The 18107-nt window shown below is 55.6% G+C and overlaps 1 protein-coding gene across 1 annotated transcript in view; it reads left to right on the top strand.

Moving 5' to 3' along the window:
- CLEC11A (C-type lectin domain family 11, member A) overlaps positions 1-9391 on the top strand; it is an 11596-nt gene extending 2205 nt beyond the window's left edge. The window contains exons 4-6 of the mRNA XM_004694036.2: positions 5137-5152; positions 7286-7375; positions 9230-9391. Coding sequence (XP_004694093.1) covers positions 5137-5152; positions 7286-7375; positions 9230-9391 — 268 coding nt within the window. The remainder of the gene's footprint in view (positions 1-5136; positions 5153-7285; positions 7376-9229) is intronic.
- Positions 9392-18107: the final 8716 nt, after the last annotated feature.

An 18107-nucleotide genomic window follows, 5' to 3' on the forward strand; every position in this document is an offset into this window, starting at 1 on the left:
CTTGTTTGTCCTGGCAGTGGTGGGCACCGGGCATGGGCCCGCGCCAATAAAGCCTTCTGGAACCTGACTTGAGCGAACATTGGCCGCACTTTCGGCCTTTCTCGCGTCTATTGGACAGCGCTGTCCACCTGTACAGGTATCCCTGGTCATGGGCACACAGGTAGATGTGTGTCCACACGGCCATCACCGCCTGCTCACAGAAGCCCCGAGCTTGCACAGGCGGAGGGCGGCTCCACCCCCATGGGGCCTCAGCTCTCAGCCCCTGGGACCCAGGGCCTGGGGTCATCCTTCTGGGCTTTGGCCTTGGTCTAAGAGGGGGGGCAGCACACACGAAGGAGCAGAAGGCTCTGACAAGCCTTGCAAGAAAGACCCCTAACAGTTTCGTTGGCAGTTTCTGAAGCACCAGGCTGCCCCCAGCCCAGGCCCACCCCACCTGCAAAGCCTGGAAGCTTAGGCCCCCTCCCCATGGCCTGCTCCCTGCCTGAGGCCACGTGCAGCCCCTTACCCCACCTGAGTCTGTTTCCACATCTGCAGGTGAGCACCGTCACCCTTAGCACGTGTGGCTCTGGGCTTCCCCAGGGTGCCCAGAAAGTGGGCCTTGAGCTCCCTTCCCTTCCCCATCATCTTTCATTCCTTTATTCCCTGCCAGCCCGGTGCCATGTGGACAGTCCTGTGGTCTTGGACACTAGAAATGGAATCAGCTCAGGGTCTCCCCAGTGCAGGGGCCCAGCCCTGCCCCTCACCGGGATTCCAGGAGCTGGAGTGTGAGCTGCCCTTACAGCTCTGCCCCTCCCCCTTGGGTGGCACCACTTGCCTTCAGGCTGTGCCAGGCGGAGGGACCAGGCAGTTCGCCCTCCTGCGAGGGCCATTTTTCAGCCTCACTAACCCAGTGGAAAGTACAGAAGGGCAGACGGGCTGGGATGTGGCTCGTGGTCAGATAGGCTTGATCCTGGCACAGGCCTTACTCAAAATGCTTCCATTCTGAGCTTGTTTCTGGTCCGGGGATGCAGGATGTTGGGGACCTGGAGGGCTGGTGAGGTGACAGCAGAGCAGGGCCACTCTCGTGGGCTCCACATGCCAGAGAGTAAGTGTTAGATTGGGGGTCACTGGAGCACAGAGCCAAAAGGCTTAAGCTCTGTCCCCACGCCATAGTGACTTGCCCACTGGCCAAACTGAGCAAGGCCCCTCACCCAGCCGCGTCAGCCATGCTGGGGTGCCCCTCCGGGCAGGGCTCCCTGTCCCCAGCATGCTCTGGCACGGAGGGGTAGGGGTAGGGTGGTGTTGGGGTGCTCTGCATGAAGGAAGAATCTTGCAGGGGCTTGCTGGGAAGACTGTAAGCCCCCGACAGGGTTCAAGCACCTCTGGGCTCTCACAGGGTGCATCCACTGGGGCCCTAGAGGCTTCCTGCCTCAACCCCCATCCCTCTAAGGGCCACTGCCTGACCAACGTCCATCTCTCTGACAGGGAGATTTGTGAGCGCAGATGGGGCTGGAGTTCACTTGAACGGGCTGTCATGCCTCAGCTCACCTGCACCCTGTGTTCTGGTTAGATTCCTTGTCACGTCTGCCAGTGGGAACCCTGCCTCCTCCAAGCAGCCCTCCGGGGTCTCTCCGGTGTAACTCCAGGGAGCGCCCTGGGCTTACACCGTAGCACCTCACATAGGAGAAAACCTCTCTGAAGGGGCTGTGAGTCACTGTTAAATTATGGAAGAAGCAGCGAGGCTGCAGTCAGCTGCAGGACTCAACGACTGGCTGCGCAGACTGGTCGCACTACAAATCCCAGGAGGCCGAGCAGCATGCTCACCGCTGCCTTCCAAGACGGAGTTCCCAACAGCCCCCCGAAAGTCCTCTTGTAAGCCCCACCTCCTCCTCCACGTGGGGTTCGCCTACATTTCCCAGCAAGCTTCAGCGCCAGCCCTTTGGGTTTGGGTCAGAGGTTGTCAGTTTCCAATCAGAGCTCAAACCTTTCAGGCCTGCCCAGAGGTACTTTGGGAAATGTAGTCCGGCCGCGCTTTAAGGCGCAGGAAAATCCAAAGCCTGGTGCTCACATTCCCAGAGATTGAGACTCTGTCTTTGCTCGCATTTCTCATGTAAGAGTTTTTCAAAATGTGGGTGAGTCTTCACGGATGGAGCATAACTGCTTTTTAAAGTGAAATAAGTCCTTAGACAATATTAGAAAGTACAGATAGACAATGGGAAGAAACACTTCTCAAAACCTGCTGAATACAGAATACAACATATAAAATCCGTCTTGGCCTGGAGAGAGCTTACTAAGCATGCTTCCAGAAGAACTTAGCTTCATAAAAACACACACTTGCAGCTTTTTAATTGTGATAATCACAGATAATATGCACAAATGCAAGTTGTATCTTGTATTTGTATGTAGATGCTTTACCCAGACGTGTCTGTTACTGCTTTAGCATTAACATGATCTGTCTGCCCCTTCGTCTCTCAGTCCGTCCATCTGCCCATCCACACATCCATCCATCCATCCACCCACCCACCCAGGGACAATCCAAAGTCAGGCCCATTGCAATGGAGACCACCTCCCAGGAGGAACTGTGAACAGTTGGAGATGGACCGTTAAGATGAACGTGTCATGTTGTACCCACAAACTATGGATTTGCACGGGGCCTGGAAATTAAGATTTCTGGCTGTGGCCTCCAGGCAAGAGTAGAACACTTTGCCCTTGTGGCTCTGCTTGCAGTTTCCCAAAGTCCGGCTTTAGAGGGCGGCTTTAGAGGCCTGCTCTTTGCTCTTGGTGAGACATCAGCAGTTGCTCACATAACTGCTCCTGGAGAGACAGTGCTGCCCAACCTCGCAGCTGGCTTTATTCATGCCCACAGCCACATGGTGGGACAGAGTTTTACAGCCCTCCTTTTCATTTTTCAGTAGACAGTTTCCGAGGCATTTAAGGCCAAGTGACCAATATTAAGGCCCCAGATCCCAAGGTACACCAGGTTTGTACAGAACCACAACAGTCACCCAGATTTCGAGTTTCCCAAAGACCCCCAAGGAGCCTATTCTGATGCACAGCACACAAGGTCTTTATTGCAGGCTCCGGCCTGGGCTCCCAGCATGCCCCGACACAGAGGCCGAGGTGGAGAGCCCCGAGCTCAGGGAAGACAGGGTTTTTATTACAGAAAAGGGGAGTTTCAGCCCAGCAGAGGGGAGTTTTTGCTCAGCAGTACATTGATTGGTGGACATGGAGCAAAGTTATCTTGTCTTAACCCGGTTGGTCTATGCGTGTAAGATGTGACCTTCACTGCTTGGCTGCATACCTTGGGACATCTGGCGCGCTCCATAATTATACTGGTCACGAGCTCATTGGCTGTTGCTGTGGGGTGAGCAAGATGAGGACATTTACAGTTCAACTCGGCCTTGGCGCCTTGTCGATAACCGAAACTTAGGCCTGGCTGGTTCAGAAGCATCTTGCAGCCTGTCATGGCGTCAATTTGGTCTTCCACAGTGTGCCGTCAGGTATTGTACTGAGTGTTCATGTCTTCTTTTAATCTGGAACATTTCCAGACCTTTTGAAAGAACAACACGCCCCACTTTGCTTGCGTCTGCCTGGTGGTTGAGTTCAGACTCTGCACCCCCTGGCATCCAGGTGGTGAGAATGCCCTCCTTTTGGGGGAGCTTGCCCGGGAGGTGCAGAGGGCAGAGAGGCGTGCTCTGTGTGAAGCCATTTTTCCATTGTCCGAGGCTCAGCTCGCTTTGAAGCTGAATGGCTCCTGGCTCCTCAGGCCTTTTCCCTGATGTCATTCAGATGTTCGGCTCCCCAACTTCCTCCCCCAATGCAGCAAGTCTTTCCTCCTCAAAGCTAGTTGGTTTGTGTGAGCTGACCAGATGGCAGGGGCAGCTTGGGCTTGGGAAATTCCTGGGGGAGGGAGGGCAAGTTCCTGCCTCTCTCCTGCTAGTGACCCAACTAGCCATGTCGGTCACTCCCTGGCTGGGGATTGAACTCACCTCAGTGGCTGGCGATAGCTTGATAGCGCCGAGACTGGACCCCTGAGCCACCAGGGAGGCCCTGCACGGTTTCCTTTTAGGAACAATTACAGGATGTTTTCACTGTTGGGATTGCTTCACAGAGAGCAGTCTGTAACCCTAATGCTTGAGCAAACAAAGTAAGATAAAGTGTCAAGACTAGAAGGGAAGGGAGAAAGCTGTCGTTATTTGAGCATGATATAATTACATACCCAGGAAAGCCAATAGAATGAACAAACTGCCCCTCCCTGTGGCTCAGCGGGTTAGGACACAGCACTGCAAGCCAGCCGCAGCCAGTTCAGGGTGAGTTCAGTCCTCCGCCAGGGAGTGACCCCAGTGTCTCCCCACTGCTCCCCTCAGCAGTGGATTTCAGTCACTCTGCCTGTTCTGCTCCCCACTATCTCTGGGGAATCTGTGCACCTCTGGCCTATATCCCAGTTCTTGTATGCGTAAATAAATAAATATTAAAAAAAAAAAAGGCCAGAAAATGTAAGATGTCGAGACACGGATACACAGATAATCTGAATAAAAACAAAACATCCTATGTTCTTGGGAGTGGTAAAGTGTGATATGGAAGTCAGTGCCTAACAGATAATTACAGTTGCGTAGTTTCTACTTAGATTTTAACAGTTTCATTGAGATTCACATATCATTCAATCCAGTATCGTTCACGTAATTCAAGCATATGCAGGGGGTTTTGTTGTATTTAGACATGTAGAGCCACTGCCAGTTAATTTTAGAACATTTTAACCACCTTAAAAAGAAACCTTGCACGATTTATTTATTTATGCATACAGAAATGGGGTACAGACCAGAGGGCAGGGACGGTGAGAGGATTCACCAGAGACAGAGTGGGGAGCAGAACAGGCAGACTGACTGAAATACACTGCTGAGGGGGGCAGTAGGGAGAAAGGAGAGGTCTGCTGCCCCATGGGGGTCACCTCCCTGGCTGGGGATAGAACTTGTGCTGAAGCAGCTGTGGCTAGTTTCGTAGTGCTGCAGATTAACCCATTGGGGAGGGCCCCAATGCATCTATTTTCTGTCTCTGTAGATTTGCCTGTAGGGTCTATTTTGTACGAATGAAATCATATTAATACATGGTGGTGGTGACGGACTCCCTTCACTCCCTTCACACACTTATGTGTTCCAGATTCTTCATCCAGCTGGTAACGTGTATTCGTTCCTTTTAACGGCTGAGTAATATTCCGCATTGTGGCTATCTCATGCTTTCTTTATAATGCATCAGCTGACCATATTTGGGTTGCTTCCACCTTTTGGCTGTTTTGAATGGCGCTGCTCTGAAGGGTCTTTTTCTGTCAACATTGCGTTCCTGTTTCTTGGATCTGTGCTAGGAAGGGAATTGCTGGATTATGCAGTACACCACGTATAGCTCCTTGTCCATGAACTCAAAGTAGGAGAAATGCAAAGAGATCGACAATCATGTACAACCTAGAGAAAAAGTGGAAAGTCAAAGACCAGGAGGAAATCGTGCAGCTGTACATCTGCACGGTTTTCTTCTAGGCTTCAGATGCCTTGCTGCACCCAGGTGGCCCCCTCCAGCAGTGACAGTTAGGGACCCCTCCTGGGGGGTTCCTCGAGGTGGACATGTGGCCACATGTGTTTCTCATAGTTGACCAGAAGTGGTCGCTTTACGCTGTCCTTCGTCAAAGTGGTTCCTTTCTCCAAGGGCAGTCCTGGGGCAGCTGATAAGTTGATCATTGTTCTGGGGTCCCCTGGTGGCACACAGGTGAAGCCTCAACACAGTGAGGCTGCTGCAGCCCCTGCCACACGAGTTCCATCCCTGGCCAGGGAGTGACCCCCAGGCCGCAGCAGTCCTCTCCTGTCTCCCCGCTGCCCTGTTCTGCTCCCCACTCTGTCTCTGGAGAATCCCCTCACCCCTGCACCTCTGTTTATGCATAAATAAAATTTTAAAATCTTAAGAAAAAAAGATAATTGTCCTCCTGGCTAGATTTTAGAATTGCTTCTTCCAGTGGAGAAATCCCAAATGGTGTATTCAAGTGGGCTGAATATTCGTTACCTGTGGCTTTATATAGTAAATTTCCAGAAGCATTTATCCTGCTGTTGGCTTTCAAGCTTCAAAAAGAAAGCTCAGACCGACTCCTTCTCTACCCCATCCCAGGGGTGACCCTTTACCACGTGTCCTGCTCTGTAGTGCTGCAAGAGGCGTCTTTGCCCAGGAAGCTTTCTGCCATGGATCTCCCCAAAGAAGAGACAGTCTTGCCTTTACCGCTCACACACGCGCCGATGTACAGCGGCATCTACCCAGCGTGGCCCCCAGCTCGAGTCTCGCTGAGCTTCTTCCCAGCTGGCGATTGACTGGAGCGGTTTTGCTCCAAGGCAGATGGACGGCATGGAGGCTTCAGGGCTGTGACTTGGGGCGGGAGCGCCACGCTCAGGCCCTGAGATGACAGTCCCTCTTTTTGAACCCTCTTTTTGTGTTTTTCTTTTTTACCCTCTTGACAACTGGGATCTGACTGTCTTGGAGTCTGTCGTTTTACATGATAAGATTATTAGTGCTATTTCTGTCACATGAGGTACAGTTTTCCCCCAAGTCTATTTCCTGACTTGTAATTTTAGTGTGAGTTGTTTTTTATACACAGTGCTTTTAATTTTAAGGTTGTCAAATCCGTATCCCTAATATGACAAAAAAGGGAAAAATTTACTCTAAGTATTTTTTAAATTAAGGCAAAATTTGCATACAGTCAAATTTGTTCTTTTAGGGTGCAGTTCTAGGGTTTTGACAAATGATGTTTTGGCAAACCAAGACACCCCAACCAAGACACCCCAAGTCTCCCCTCACCCTTTAAAAACCCAGGGAAGCTCAAATAATTAACAGGACATACGGGCATCTCCTTTTCCATCCCAGCTGTTCCATGCTTTTAATTATTGACCCCCAAATTTCTTTTTAAAAGATTAGTTTATGCATACAGAACTGGGGTACGAGCCAGAGGTGCAGGGGTGAGAGGATTCCCCAGAGACAGAGTGGGGGGCAGAACAGGCTGACTGACTGAAATCCACTGCTGAGGGGGCAGCGGGGAGACAGGAGAGGCCTGCTGCGCCCTGTGGGTCCCTCCCTGGCCGGGGTTGAACTCGCACTGAAGTGCATGTGGACAGCTCCTCAGCGCTGCGCTTTAGCCTGTTGCACCACCAGGGAGGGCCCTGAACCCTCGAATTCCTTCTTCATACTGAATGGAATCCAGCTTGCCGGGCCGGTTAGACCTTGCACGCCCACTGTCACCGGAGGCTGCGGTCGGTCATTTCTTCTCATGTCCTTCCAGATCCCACAGCACACTGGCATCTTTGGCTCACAGCGAATATACGCCCACCTTAACCCACATCGTGTGTGCGCCTGTCTGGAGATGCCGCATGTGAGTTCCAGGGCAGAGAAGAGGTGGCCATGTTGGGGTCCAGTGCGGCGGACCCAGGGTGACTTCAGCGGGATGAGCAGTCACGGTTTTTTCTCTGATCCCCAGTGCAGGAGCGCTGAGGTTGCTTTCGGTCTGCTTAGGTGATATTTATGGAATTTAAAACTCTTCAGTAGAACCCCCATGCCAAGCAAGATAAAGGCTGACGTGGACACGGCAGGACGCTCGCGGGCTGTTGCACAGCCGCCCCCATCGCTCCATTGGCTCCGAAAATAGCTTGGACCTGGAATCTTGTCGGAAATCCCTTTTGGCCTGGCCTTTTTCTCTTAACAAGTAAAACATTTAGCACCTACAGGTGCAAATTTATACAATGTATCTTGGCATAATACAGCTTTCAACTAATTTTCCTCCTAACCTGTATCTCTCTCAGCTGTCAATTTTTTTTAATGGAAACTATCTTCTTTTATAAAAAAGATTCATTTATTTTTACAAGAGCTGGGGTGCAGGCCAGAGGTGTGGGGGGATGAGAGGATTTACCAGAGACAGAATGGGGAACAGAACAGAGGGATTAACTGAGATGCACTGCTGAGGGGAGCACTGGGGAGACAGGAGAGGTCTGCTGCGCCCTGTGGGTCACTCCCTGGCCAGGGGTGGAACTCGTGCTGCAGAGGCTGGTGACAGCTTCATGGTGCTGTGCATTAATCCCTTGTGCCACCAGGAGTCCCCCACCTGTCAACTCTAATCTGTGTTGCCCAAGCACAAGGCTGACACAGACATAAATTTATTACTACTCTCAAGAAATGTAACAGTGACGTTACCTAGGAAACAGCCTACCTTAGAATTCCTGGATATCCCAGTAATGAACTTTGTAGCATTAAAGAAACATGGATCCTGCCATGTTTCCCTGCCTCCGCCCCCCCCAAAAAAACTATTCATTTGTAAAAACAGTACAGATTAATCCCCAAAGGCAGAAGACAGTCAATGTTTAAAATTAATAAGGAGATGAATATTATCAATATTAATAACAAAGGATAATACAATATAGAGTCTCTGGGACATTTCAAAGCCCCTCCTAAGGAACTCCTGATTTCAGTGGGAGAAAGAAGCTGAAATGCCACTTGACTTAGCAAAGCGCCACTACGCATCAGAACTTGTGAGGTGGGACCAAAGCTGCTCTCTGAGGGAAATCTATAACTTTAAATGAACATTGGAGAAGGGAGGGAGGCCCACAAAAAACGAAACAAATCAATTCAAGATGCTAGAAAATGAATAAAATAAATGTGCTAATAATGGAAAGCATCAGTAGGTATTACAGGAGAAATTTACAAGAAAGAAGAAAGCACATGGCACACTGATCGGCCCCTGTCATCCCTCCACACTTGTCCTGTTCTCTGCTCATACGCCCAGGAGGCAGAGCAGCGGGACTGCCGGCACAGCTGGATGGGGCCAGTCAAGCTACTCAGGGCCTCCATTTCCACCTGTGAAACCCCACGGTAACAATAACCTGCTCCGGAAGTTGCCAGTGATGTCAGGGGTTAATGAAGAATAGGGCCCGAGTTTCTTGGCAGCCTCGGGCACACCGGGTGGTGCAGTGTTAAGTGTTTGCTATTATCAGTACTATCATCTGTTGGGATAGATTCCTCCTAGGGGACTTGCGGGGTCAGAGGGCGTGTTCAAAGCTTCCTGACGCCACCACAAGCTCTCAGCATGGCTGGTTCCCACGGCTCCGCCGCCCACGCAACCGCGATGCCACACTGCCTTCCCCCAGGAGAATAGTGGGATCCCGAGGTTTTTAATTTGCATTGATTTTCTAATGTATGCGGTTAAGCATTCTTTCAGCAGACACTGTGGTTTTAGAGGCTGCTGCTGAACTCTCCTGGGGAGAGCATGATCGTTGCTTGGGGAGAGACCAACAATGCTGGTCTTAAGGTGCCCTTTGAGATCCGGAGCGCGAGCAACTTCTTGGCACGGACCAGTGAGCGCGAGCAACTTCTTGGCACGTCGATTTCCTGCTTCTAGCCTCGTGCAGCCGTGTGCAAGGTGCCCTAAGCCTTGAATTGTGTCCTGCCAAATGGGGGCTGGGTTTTTTCCCCCTAAGATTTCTGGAGAAGCTAATAAAGATCACCTACAGGTGATGGTGCTCCAGGTCCTGTCCAGAGCTTTTTACACGAGTCCTGCGTCCCTTTCCTACTAGGGCACTGTGATTATGTCCTTTGCACAAACGGGGAAAACTGCAGGCTCAGACAGGTAAAGTCACTTACCAAAGGTCACACAGCACTAAGCAGTAGGACTCAAACTGGTCTGCCCCCACTAATCGCTTAGGAAGGACTGACTGTCCGCTGAACACCTTGGTTTTAGGTACTAGACGGAGAAAGGTGAAAAAGACAAGGATTCCTTCCCCGGATGGGAGGGGCTGTTGTTCCGGGGCGGGACTAATGTCCCAGGGGCGGGGCCAACACCTCAGGGGGAGGGGCTGGCATCCTGGGGCGGGGCCAGTATCCCAGGGGGTGGGGCTGGTGTCCCAGGGGCGGGGCCAACGCCCAGGGGGAGGGGCTGGCATCCCGGGGCGGGGCCAGTATCCCAGGGGGTGGGGCTGGTGTCCCAGGGGCGGGGCCAACACCCCTGGGGGGCTGTGCGGACTTAGCCATTCCTTCTCCAGCTTCCTCTACAGACTCTGACCCCATAAGGTAGGGCCAATCGCCGCCATCTCTGGGAGGCACGCGTGTCTGAAAAGAATGCAGCGGAGGTTGCAGCCTAGGGGAGACAGTCCTGAAGGATCCCACAGGAAGATATTTACCTCCCAGGCAGGAGGGAGGCAATTACGCTCTTAATCACTACCTCTGTTTCTCTCAGGCAAGGAGAGAGGGGAGGCGGAGCCCCTAATCTGGACTGGGTTGAGATGTTCCCAGCCCGTGGGAGACAGACAGACTGTCATCAAACGTCGGGAAATAGCTGTCAGGAGACTTCGCACCCCGACACCTGACACCCCCCCCCCCCGCCCCGATGCAGCTTCTAGCCTAGTCTGTTCCTGTTGGCTGAGCATGAAGACTAATCCTGGAGGTCCCCATTGCCATAGAGACTTACCGGTTGGGGGTCCCTGCTCATCAGGGTGTCAGGCCTGGGATTCAAACTAGGGGCCAGGCCAGCTGGCCGCGGGTCTCTGGTCCCCGTTCTTGTGTTCGTGTTGGTGGGGAACCCTATGCAGAGGGAGCCACTTTCCCCTTGGTCCCTTTGCTTCTGTCTCCTGTGGGCGGGGCGGGGTGGGGTGGATGGTGCGCTCTCCACACCACAGCTCTCCTCGTCTCTGAGGCAGGAACTCGGGTTCAGGGGGTCAGCGAGTCCCTCCTCTGGAGGTGGGAGCACACAGGGTGGCTGGTGCAGGTGCCCCAGCGGGGTCAGACCTGGACCCTGATGTCAAAGCAGCGAAGGTGGACACAGAGAGCCCAGGTCGCAGGCCCAGCAGGGCCAGCCCAAGGGGGCTGTGTGAGGTGCTGTTGGGGCTTTGGGGGCCACGGAGCAGGGCTGGGAGTGTGCAGGGCACTGGGGAGCCCCGGGAGGTGGCGGCTGGGAGCTCGGAGCACGCTCTCTGGGGCCAGGTGTGGAGGCGGGAGGAGACAGGGGTGTGGGTCCAGGCAGAGGAGGGCCGAGGAGGAGCCTGGCTTGGAGATGGAGGAAAGAAGGGGGGACAGCCCAGGCAGGAGAGGGGGCGGCTGAGAGGCTGTGCTCCAGGGCCCCGCCCTCCTCGCCCTCCTCACCCTCTCCATGTTCTGGGCCCTTGGAGACCACAAGATCTGCAGGAAGAGGAGGCCTCCAGCCAGCGCCGAGGGAGGGTGGCAAGGTGGGGTACGGACTTCCCCTCCCGCTGTGGGTCCAGGCAGCACCCACATCATGCCTGGCCCTTCCTCCAGCGCTCCCCCGCGGCCAGCCTGAGTGCAGACCCCTCTTCCTGCAGCCTGTCTCCAACTCCTCACCCCTCTATTCCAGGGGCAGAGCCAGCCTTGCTGGACGGGACGGGGTGGCCTTCACCAGCCTGCACTTGCTGCTCTGTAGTGTGGGTGCACTCCTCTGCGTGGGGCGGGGGCTGGACTTGGGGTTCAAACAGTGCGCCTTTGTCTCGACATGCTGGGCCTCTGGCCTTACCTGGGTGCCGCAGGGACATGACGGGGAGCCCCCTCCTTTCTGTTTCCAGCCTCTGCAGGCCACCTCCAGCCATGGCCTCGCCGCCCCTGGTGCTTGGTCTTCCCGCCCCTGCCCCCCCCACCCCCCACTGCCCTCCCTGCTTTGGTGTCATCTGATGAGTGACATTAATTCAGCAGTCTCCCTCCTAAGTCCTTTCCATCTCTCCCTGGCTCCGGGCGCTAGAAGTAGGGTCTTTGGGGACACCTGAGCTCGGGGACTTCCTGGGCTGGGGCACTGGCGGGGGGGTGCACACAGAGAATGACACAGCAGAGACATTTAAAATAAATGATCGACAGGGAAAAGGGGTTAAGGGAGAGCAAATGACGAGGGGCGCTTTCTTAGGCTCGGAGGTGGTCTTGAACAGAGGCCTGAATGACCTTGGCAGCCAAGAAGCTGTGTGGGGTGAGCCACACGGGTCACAAAGACCTAGAGGTGGGGGACAGGGGAGGCGTTTAGGAAATAGTGGGCAGGGCCCCCCGTGGCGCAAGAGGCTGTCTTAGCACTATGAAGATGTCAGAGCCACCGTGGCCTGAGTCTGATCCCGGCCAGGGAGGGGCCCCAGGGTGCAGCAGACCCCTCCTGGCTCCCCGCTGCTCCCCTCAGTGGATCTGCTTGTTCTGCTCCCCACTCTGTCCCGGTGATCCTCTCACCCCTTGCACCTCTGGCCTGTACCCCCGTTCTTGTATGCATAAATAGTGAGCAGAGAGTTGGGAGTGGTGGGGGGTGACCGTCCCATGCCAGGTTAGCCACTATCAATGTATTGGTGGATCCTCCATTCTCCAGCTGAGAAAATGGGGCTCAGACATGCATCAAGGAGGTACGGGGAGACTGACCCAGGGAGAGAGGGGGACAAAGATGGGGGGACAAAGATGGGGCACAGAGACCTAGAGAGGAGAGCAGAGACCCAGGGAGGGGGAGAAGGGACCCAGGGAGAGAGGTGCGGGGGGGACTCAGAGAGAGGGGGGCCGGGACCCAGGGAGCTGGGTGAAGGGGAAAAAGCCTTGGGCTGGGCTGGAGCCTGAGGAACCCCTGGGGCTGGGTGTGCACAGCTCCAAGACAGGCACCAGGCGACAGAGAGGACCTGGTGTAGTGCGGGATGGAATAGAACTGACCTGCCCAGAAGGAGGGGAGCAGCGGGGGAGTCGCTGAGAGCGGTCCTGGGGCAGGACCCCTCCCCCACCGGTCAGTGCCTGGCCTGGAGCGGGGCTGACCCATGACCCGCATCCTCCTGAGGAGCCAAGAGGAAGGCTTCGGGGCACAAACCGGGAGAGATCACCCCCCAAAAAAACAGGACATCGGCCACCCGCACACTCCCCAGCGGTCCCCAGCCAGAGGCTCGTGTTTTTGGCTGCACGTCCTGAGCTGCTCAGGAAAGCACTCAGCCCCAGGAGAAAGTCTCTCTGCGAGCATGCATTTCATCACCGCGGCGCCTCCTGACCCCTCCGCACGTCCCAGTCCCCCTGGGAGCTTTTAAAAGCCGATGGATGGCGCGGCAGCCTCCCGGGGCCCGGCGGTTTAAGTGGTCGAGGAGGAGCCAAACGCTCCCCAGAGCCTCCCAGCAGCCAGGCCGAGCCCCTGCCCTCGCCAAGTGCCTGTCTGGGGACCACGCAGCCCGCAGGGCGGAGCGGGGCCAGCCCCCCGCGCTGTGGACCGGGAGGGCAGGGGCGCCTGGAGGAAAGATCAATGTCTCTGTCAATATTTGCTTAACGCGTGTCAGCGCTGAAAATTCGCAGGGCTCAGATCCTTTTCTGGGCGTCCTGCTCCCTCAAACTCCCGATCGCGGCAATAGAGGTGGGAGGGGCCTTCTGAGCGGAAGGATCCCCAGGACGCCATCCTTGGGACGCTGGTGCAGAGGTGGAAAGGGCGCTGCAAGCGGCGAGCTCAGCAGTGCAAAGGCACTGTGGTCTGGCATTAAAAAAGTCGTCAGGCCCTCCCTGGAGGCGCAGCGGGTTAAAGCACAGCACTGACAAGCTAAAGCCACCTCTGCATGAGAACAAAAAACACCCACCCCAGAGGTGACCACAGGGCGCGGCAGACCTCTCCTGACCCGCCCGCTGCTCCCCTCAGCAGTGGACTTCGTGATCTGCATGTTCTGCTCCCCACTCTGTCCCTAGTGAAGCCCCTCGCTGCCCCTGCGCCTCTGCCTTGTACTCCAGTTCTGTCTGCATAAATAAGTAAATCTTAAAAAAAAAAAATACAGTGCGAAGGGGGCATGGCAGGTGGGCGGGGGTCAGGTCACACGGCCTCCAAAGCCAGAGCCTCCTCCCTGGAGGCTGGGGGCTCCCCAGAGGGCTCTGTCGGCTCTCTCCATTGAGAAAGACCCCTGAGGGCGGGCGGAGGCAGATACCCAGCTGGGGCCAACACTCAGACAGAGATAAGTCCTGAAACGGAAAGGGGGCGTTGGCAAGACTCTTTCCACGTTCACCCCTCGGTCTGAGAATTCTGGTTTTGCAGAAACCGGTTTCCCGCCAGGAAATAGGCCGACAGCGCCCTCGTGCGGTTGCTCCGAGCGTCGCAGCCTTCGTGGCGGCCGCTCCCAGCCGGGCGCCTCGTGGACAGGACGCGCTTACGGACTCTGCGGAAAGGGGGTTGGGGGGCGGTGGGGGCAGAGGGGTGTTTGTGACCCGAGAGCCGGAAGTCCGGGCAGGTGGGAGCTAGCTAGGCCTTCCCGCGAGACCCCGGGTGCTGGGTCAGCCTATTCCTGAGCTGCCAGAAATCTTGGGTTGAAATGAAACTTTTCTAAACCATGGGAAGTGGGGGAGGCTCACCCAGAGGCTGAGTGCTAGCCTGGGCATCCGCCCGTGGGTGCGGAGGCAGGGTGGGGGAGGAGGCGCCTGCGGGTCCGGAAGCTTCCCAGGCCTCGGTGGCTGTCACCTGTGGCCAGGTGCAGGAGTGGGGAGTGTGGGCGTGGCCTGAGCAGACACCTGGGGGTGGTGTGGGCACAGGAGAGTGGGTGATCCCGGGCCTGGAGCGCGGGGCATGAGGGCGGTGTCACGAGGGCTCCAGAGGCAAGAGCCTACAGAGATTCTTAGAGGGGAGCAGGCCCTCCCCCCACCCCACGTTGCTGTCTCCCTGCTGGACGGGCTCCCGTTGAACTATTAGTAAACCTGTGGGTGACGCCACCGGGCCCCAGCTTTCTCTTTTAAGTTGCCTGAACGGATGGGGGCCGGCTGGGCCTGCCATGGTTGCAGGCAGCGTGGGAGGTGGGCAGAAGCTGGGCACTAACACCATGTCGCCACCCCATGAGGCGGCGGCCGCTGGAGGCCACGGCTTGTACCTCCCGGGCACAGCCCTGACCCCAGGCGCTCTTTGCCTTGGTTTTCTGGGCCCAGAGGACAAGGACTCTTCCCCTTCGCTGAGCAGGGAAGCAGGGCCCAGAGGGAGGCGTCTGCATGGGTGCCAGGCAGCGAGAGGCTTCTGCTCTTTCTGCTCACGGCTCTCATACCCACAGGCGCAAAGTCCTGACACTTCTCTGTGTGCTCCTGACAGGCTCCTACTTGGTCTTCAAAACCCAGCTCAAGTTCTGGGTCCCTAGCCTCAAATCTGGGTGTACCGCCCCTAGCCCTCTGCCCTCAATGCCAGGAGCCCAGGCCCCCGCTCCCTTCCTCCCTCACACCTCTGGGTCCAGGCCCCGGCCCCCTCTCAGACCCTGAGGACCAGGCCCCACCTGCCCTCCCCCAGGCGTAGCAGACACTGTCGGCAGCCAGGATGGAAGGATGGAGCAGAATGTGCTGACTTGGTCACATTTATTTGGCCTCAGAGGCCAGAGTCATGGTGCACGGCAGGGGCTGTGGATTAGGGCTTGTGTCTTCTCACTGCTGAGCCTAAGGAGGGAGAAGAGGGGCAGGGAGACACAGCTGAGGAAGAGAAGCCTGAATCACCCGTCACCCTAGGGCCTGAGTCCGATCCCCGATCCTGCAGGTGTGACCCACAGGGTGAAGCAGACCTCCTCTGTCTGTGTATTTCAGTGGATCTGCCAGTTCTGCTCCCCATTCTGTCTCTGGGGAGTTCCCTTACCACCAACCCCCCCACACACACACACCTCTGGCCTACAAACACCCAAACTCTTTTATAAAATAAATATTAAAAAGGAAACGAATCAAGATGATAACACAGGAACCAAGCGACAGACTCAGACTCAGACCTCTCTCCGCTCACCTTGTTGAAGAAGTAGATGGAGGCTAGGATGGTGAAGACCGCCATGGCCAGGGTCACGTTCTAGAGGAGTCAGAGGTCAGGGTCCTCCCCTCCCTCCACCCCTCCCTTGCCCTTCCCCTGGGATCCCTCCTCACTTCCTGAAAGTTCATCGCCATGAGTCTGCTGCTGGGCTCCTGCCCTTCCCTGCTGTCTGTCTGAGCCTCTGAGCCTGAGCTGTAGGTCAGCCGCTGGAGCCTGAGAGGTTGTCCGGGAGACCAGAATGGTGGCCATGGTGATGAGAGAAGGGCATTATGGGTAGAGGGGGCATGGGGGAGGGGCTCAGTGGAGATGGGGGTTTGGGGATGGGACTGTCCCCAGTAGGATCTGAATTTGGGGTGGGGACATTTGAGGTCAGGGAGTTCAGCCTCCCACACAACATGCAGGTATTTCCTCCACGCTCCCCAAGGGTGCTGGTCACCCCAGGAGGACCATGAGCAGGACAAAGATGGGTCGGCTCTGGGCAGTGGGAATTTGTCAGAACAGGGGGTGTCTATAGGCAGGGAGAGCAGGTGAGGTGGTCCAGGCACAGGGCTGACCTGAGGTGACTGGACATTCCAGAGCCTGGTGCCAGGTGTGTGTGTGGGGGGGATGGGGGTAGTGAAGCAGAGTAAAGCGGGGTAACTGGGTTGACCTGGTTGGTGGGTCCTTGTGTCCTTGTGCTTAAGAACAGAGGACATGACCCAAAACAGACACGTGGAGAGAAGCAACAATACAGGATTTATTTACACAAGGAGAGCTGAGAGAGAGCTCAGGTTGGCGTGAGAGGCTGCCTCTGCCCTCGCTCAGCATCCACTGAGCAGAGACTGAGGTTCAAGCCAAAGCCACATGTGGCAAGCTGGGACTTCCCGCTGGCACCAGCAGTTTAACTGCCAAAGCCCTAGTGCTGCCCCCTTTTCCATCAACCGTCACTGGGGGGTGGAGTCTGGAAAGCTCTGCCTGCCACCACCACTTTGGAGCCAGAGCTCAGGAGGGCCCCTGGGCATTCTGACCTGCTGGCGAGAGTCAGTGTAGACCTCTCTCTCACCCAGTGGGGCCAGCTAGTGAGAACGGAAGGAAAGGCAGGGCTGACTCTGAGGCTGACCTGTAACAGGCCTTGCAGTCTCTTGGAACCCAGTCTGGGAGAGGCTGGCAGCCATGTTGGGGGACAGCGCAGATAGCTCTCTGGGGGCGCAGGTGTGGAGAGCTGAGGCCTCCTGCCAACAGCCACATAATTGAACTTGCACGTGTCTCCTCCAGTGCCAGCTGACCTTGGCCAGTAACCTCAGGAGAGACACTGGGCCAGAACCACCCAGTCAAGCCATTCCCCAACTCCTGGGCCACAAAGACTGTGAGAGATAATAAAGGGCCACTGTCTGAAGTCACTGTGTTTTAGAGTAATTTGTGGTACAGCAATACATGCCACTACTTTTTTTTTATTACCCTGCAAAACAGCCTTTTCCTGAGCTCATTTAAACCTTCAAATGGCTGGCTGAAAGTTATAGACTGTGCATGTTTCCTTCTTATGAATGAGGAAATGGAAGCATAGAGAGGTGCAGTAACTTGCCTAAGGTCACACAGCTTGAAAACACTGAAGCTGGGCTTTGAAACCAGCCTGCCCAGCTCTCAGGTTTGGGTGTTCAACCACTTGTCCATGCTGGCTTGGACAGCTGTAAGTGGCATCGGATGGGGGTGTAATCTCCAAGCAGTTCAAGGGCCTCAAAGAGCTCTGATATTTAGGGAGGGAGGAAGAAAAGGAACCTTGGTGGCACAAGGGTTAAGTCTCAGTGTTATCAAACTATTGCCAGCCACTGCAACAGAGTTCCATCCCCAGCCAGGGAGTGACCCACAGGGTCACCCACAGCAGACCTCTCCTGTCTCGCCCGCTGCTCCCTTCCGCAGTATATCTCAGTGGATCTGCCTGTTCTGTTCTTTCCCTGGGGACTCTTCTCATCCCACCTTCTGCACCTCTGCTGTACCCCAGATCCTGTATGCATACATAAGATAAATCTTACGTTAGGGGGAGACGCCTGTGGTGTGGGCTCTCTCTTCTTGCCTCCGTGCCCAGGTTAAAGGCATGTAGAGTAAAATTTGCCACTCACTAGCTGTGTTTGTTCCCTCAGCATGTCCCTTAGCCCTTCTGTGCCTCAGTTTCCCCCTCCACACAGTGGGGAGCATGACCACTGTATCAACTCCTTCCCAGTGGGGTACAGTTGAAACGGGTTAATCCAAGGCACTGGGGGAGCTGGAACCCAGGAATCTGCCTGGCCCCAGGCAAGGCAAGCTGGGGCCTGCTCTCTGGGGGCTGCCGGGGGGGGTAATGAGCAGGTGGGGCAGCGGCCGGCGCAGAGCGCGGCTGAGCTCAGTATCTGGGTTGTGTGAA

This window comes from Condylura cristata, unplaced genomic scaffold (genome assembly GCF_000260355.1).
Source record: "Condylura cristata isolate star-nosed mole 26May11 unplaced genomic scaffold, ConCri1.0 scaffold00041, whole genome shotgun sequence".
Taxonomy (NCBI): domain Eukaryota; kingdom Metazoa; phylum Chordata; class Mammalia; order Eulipotyphla; family Talpidae; genus Condylura; species Condylura cristata.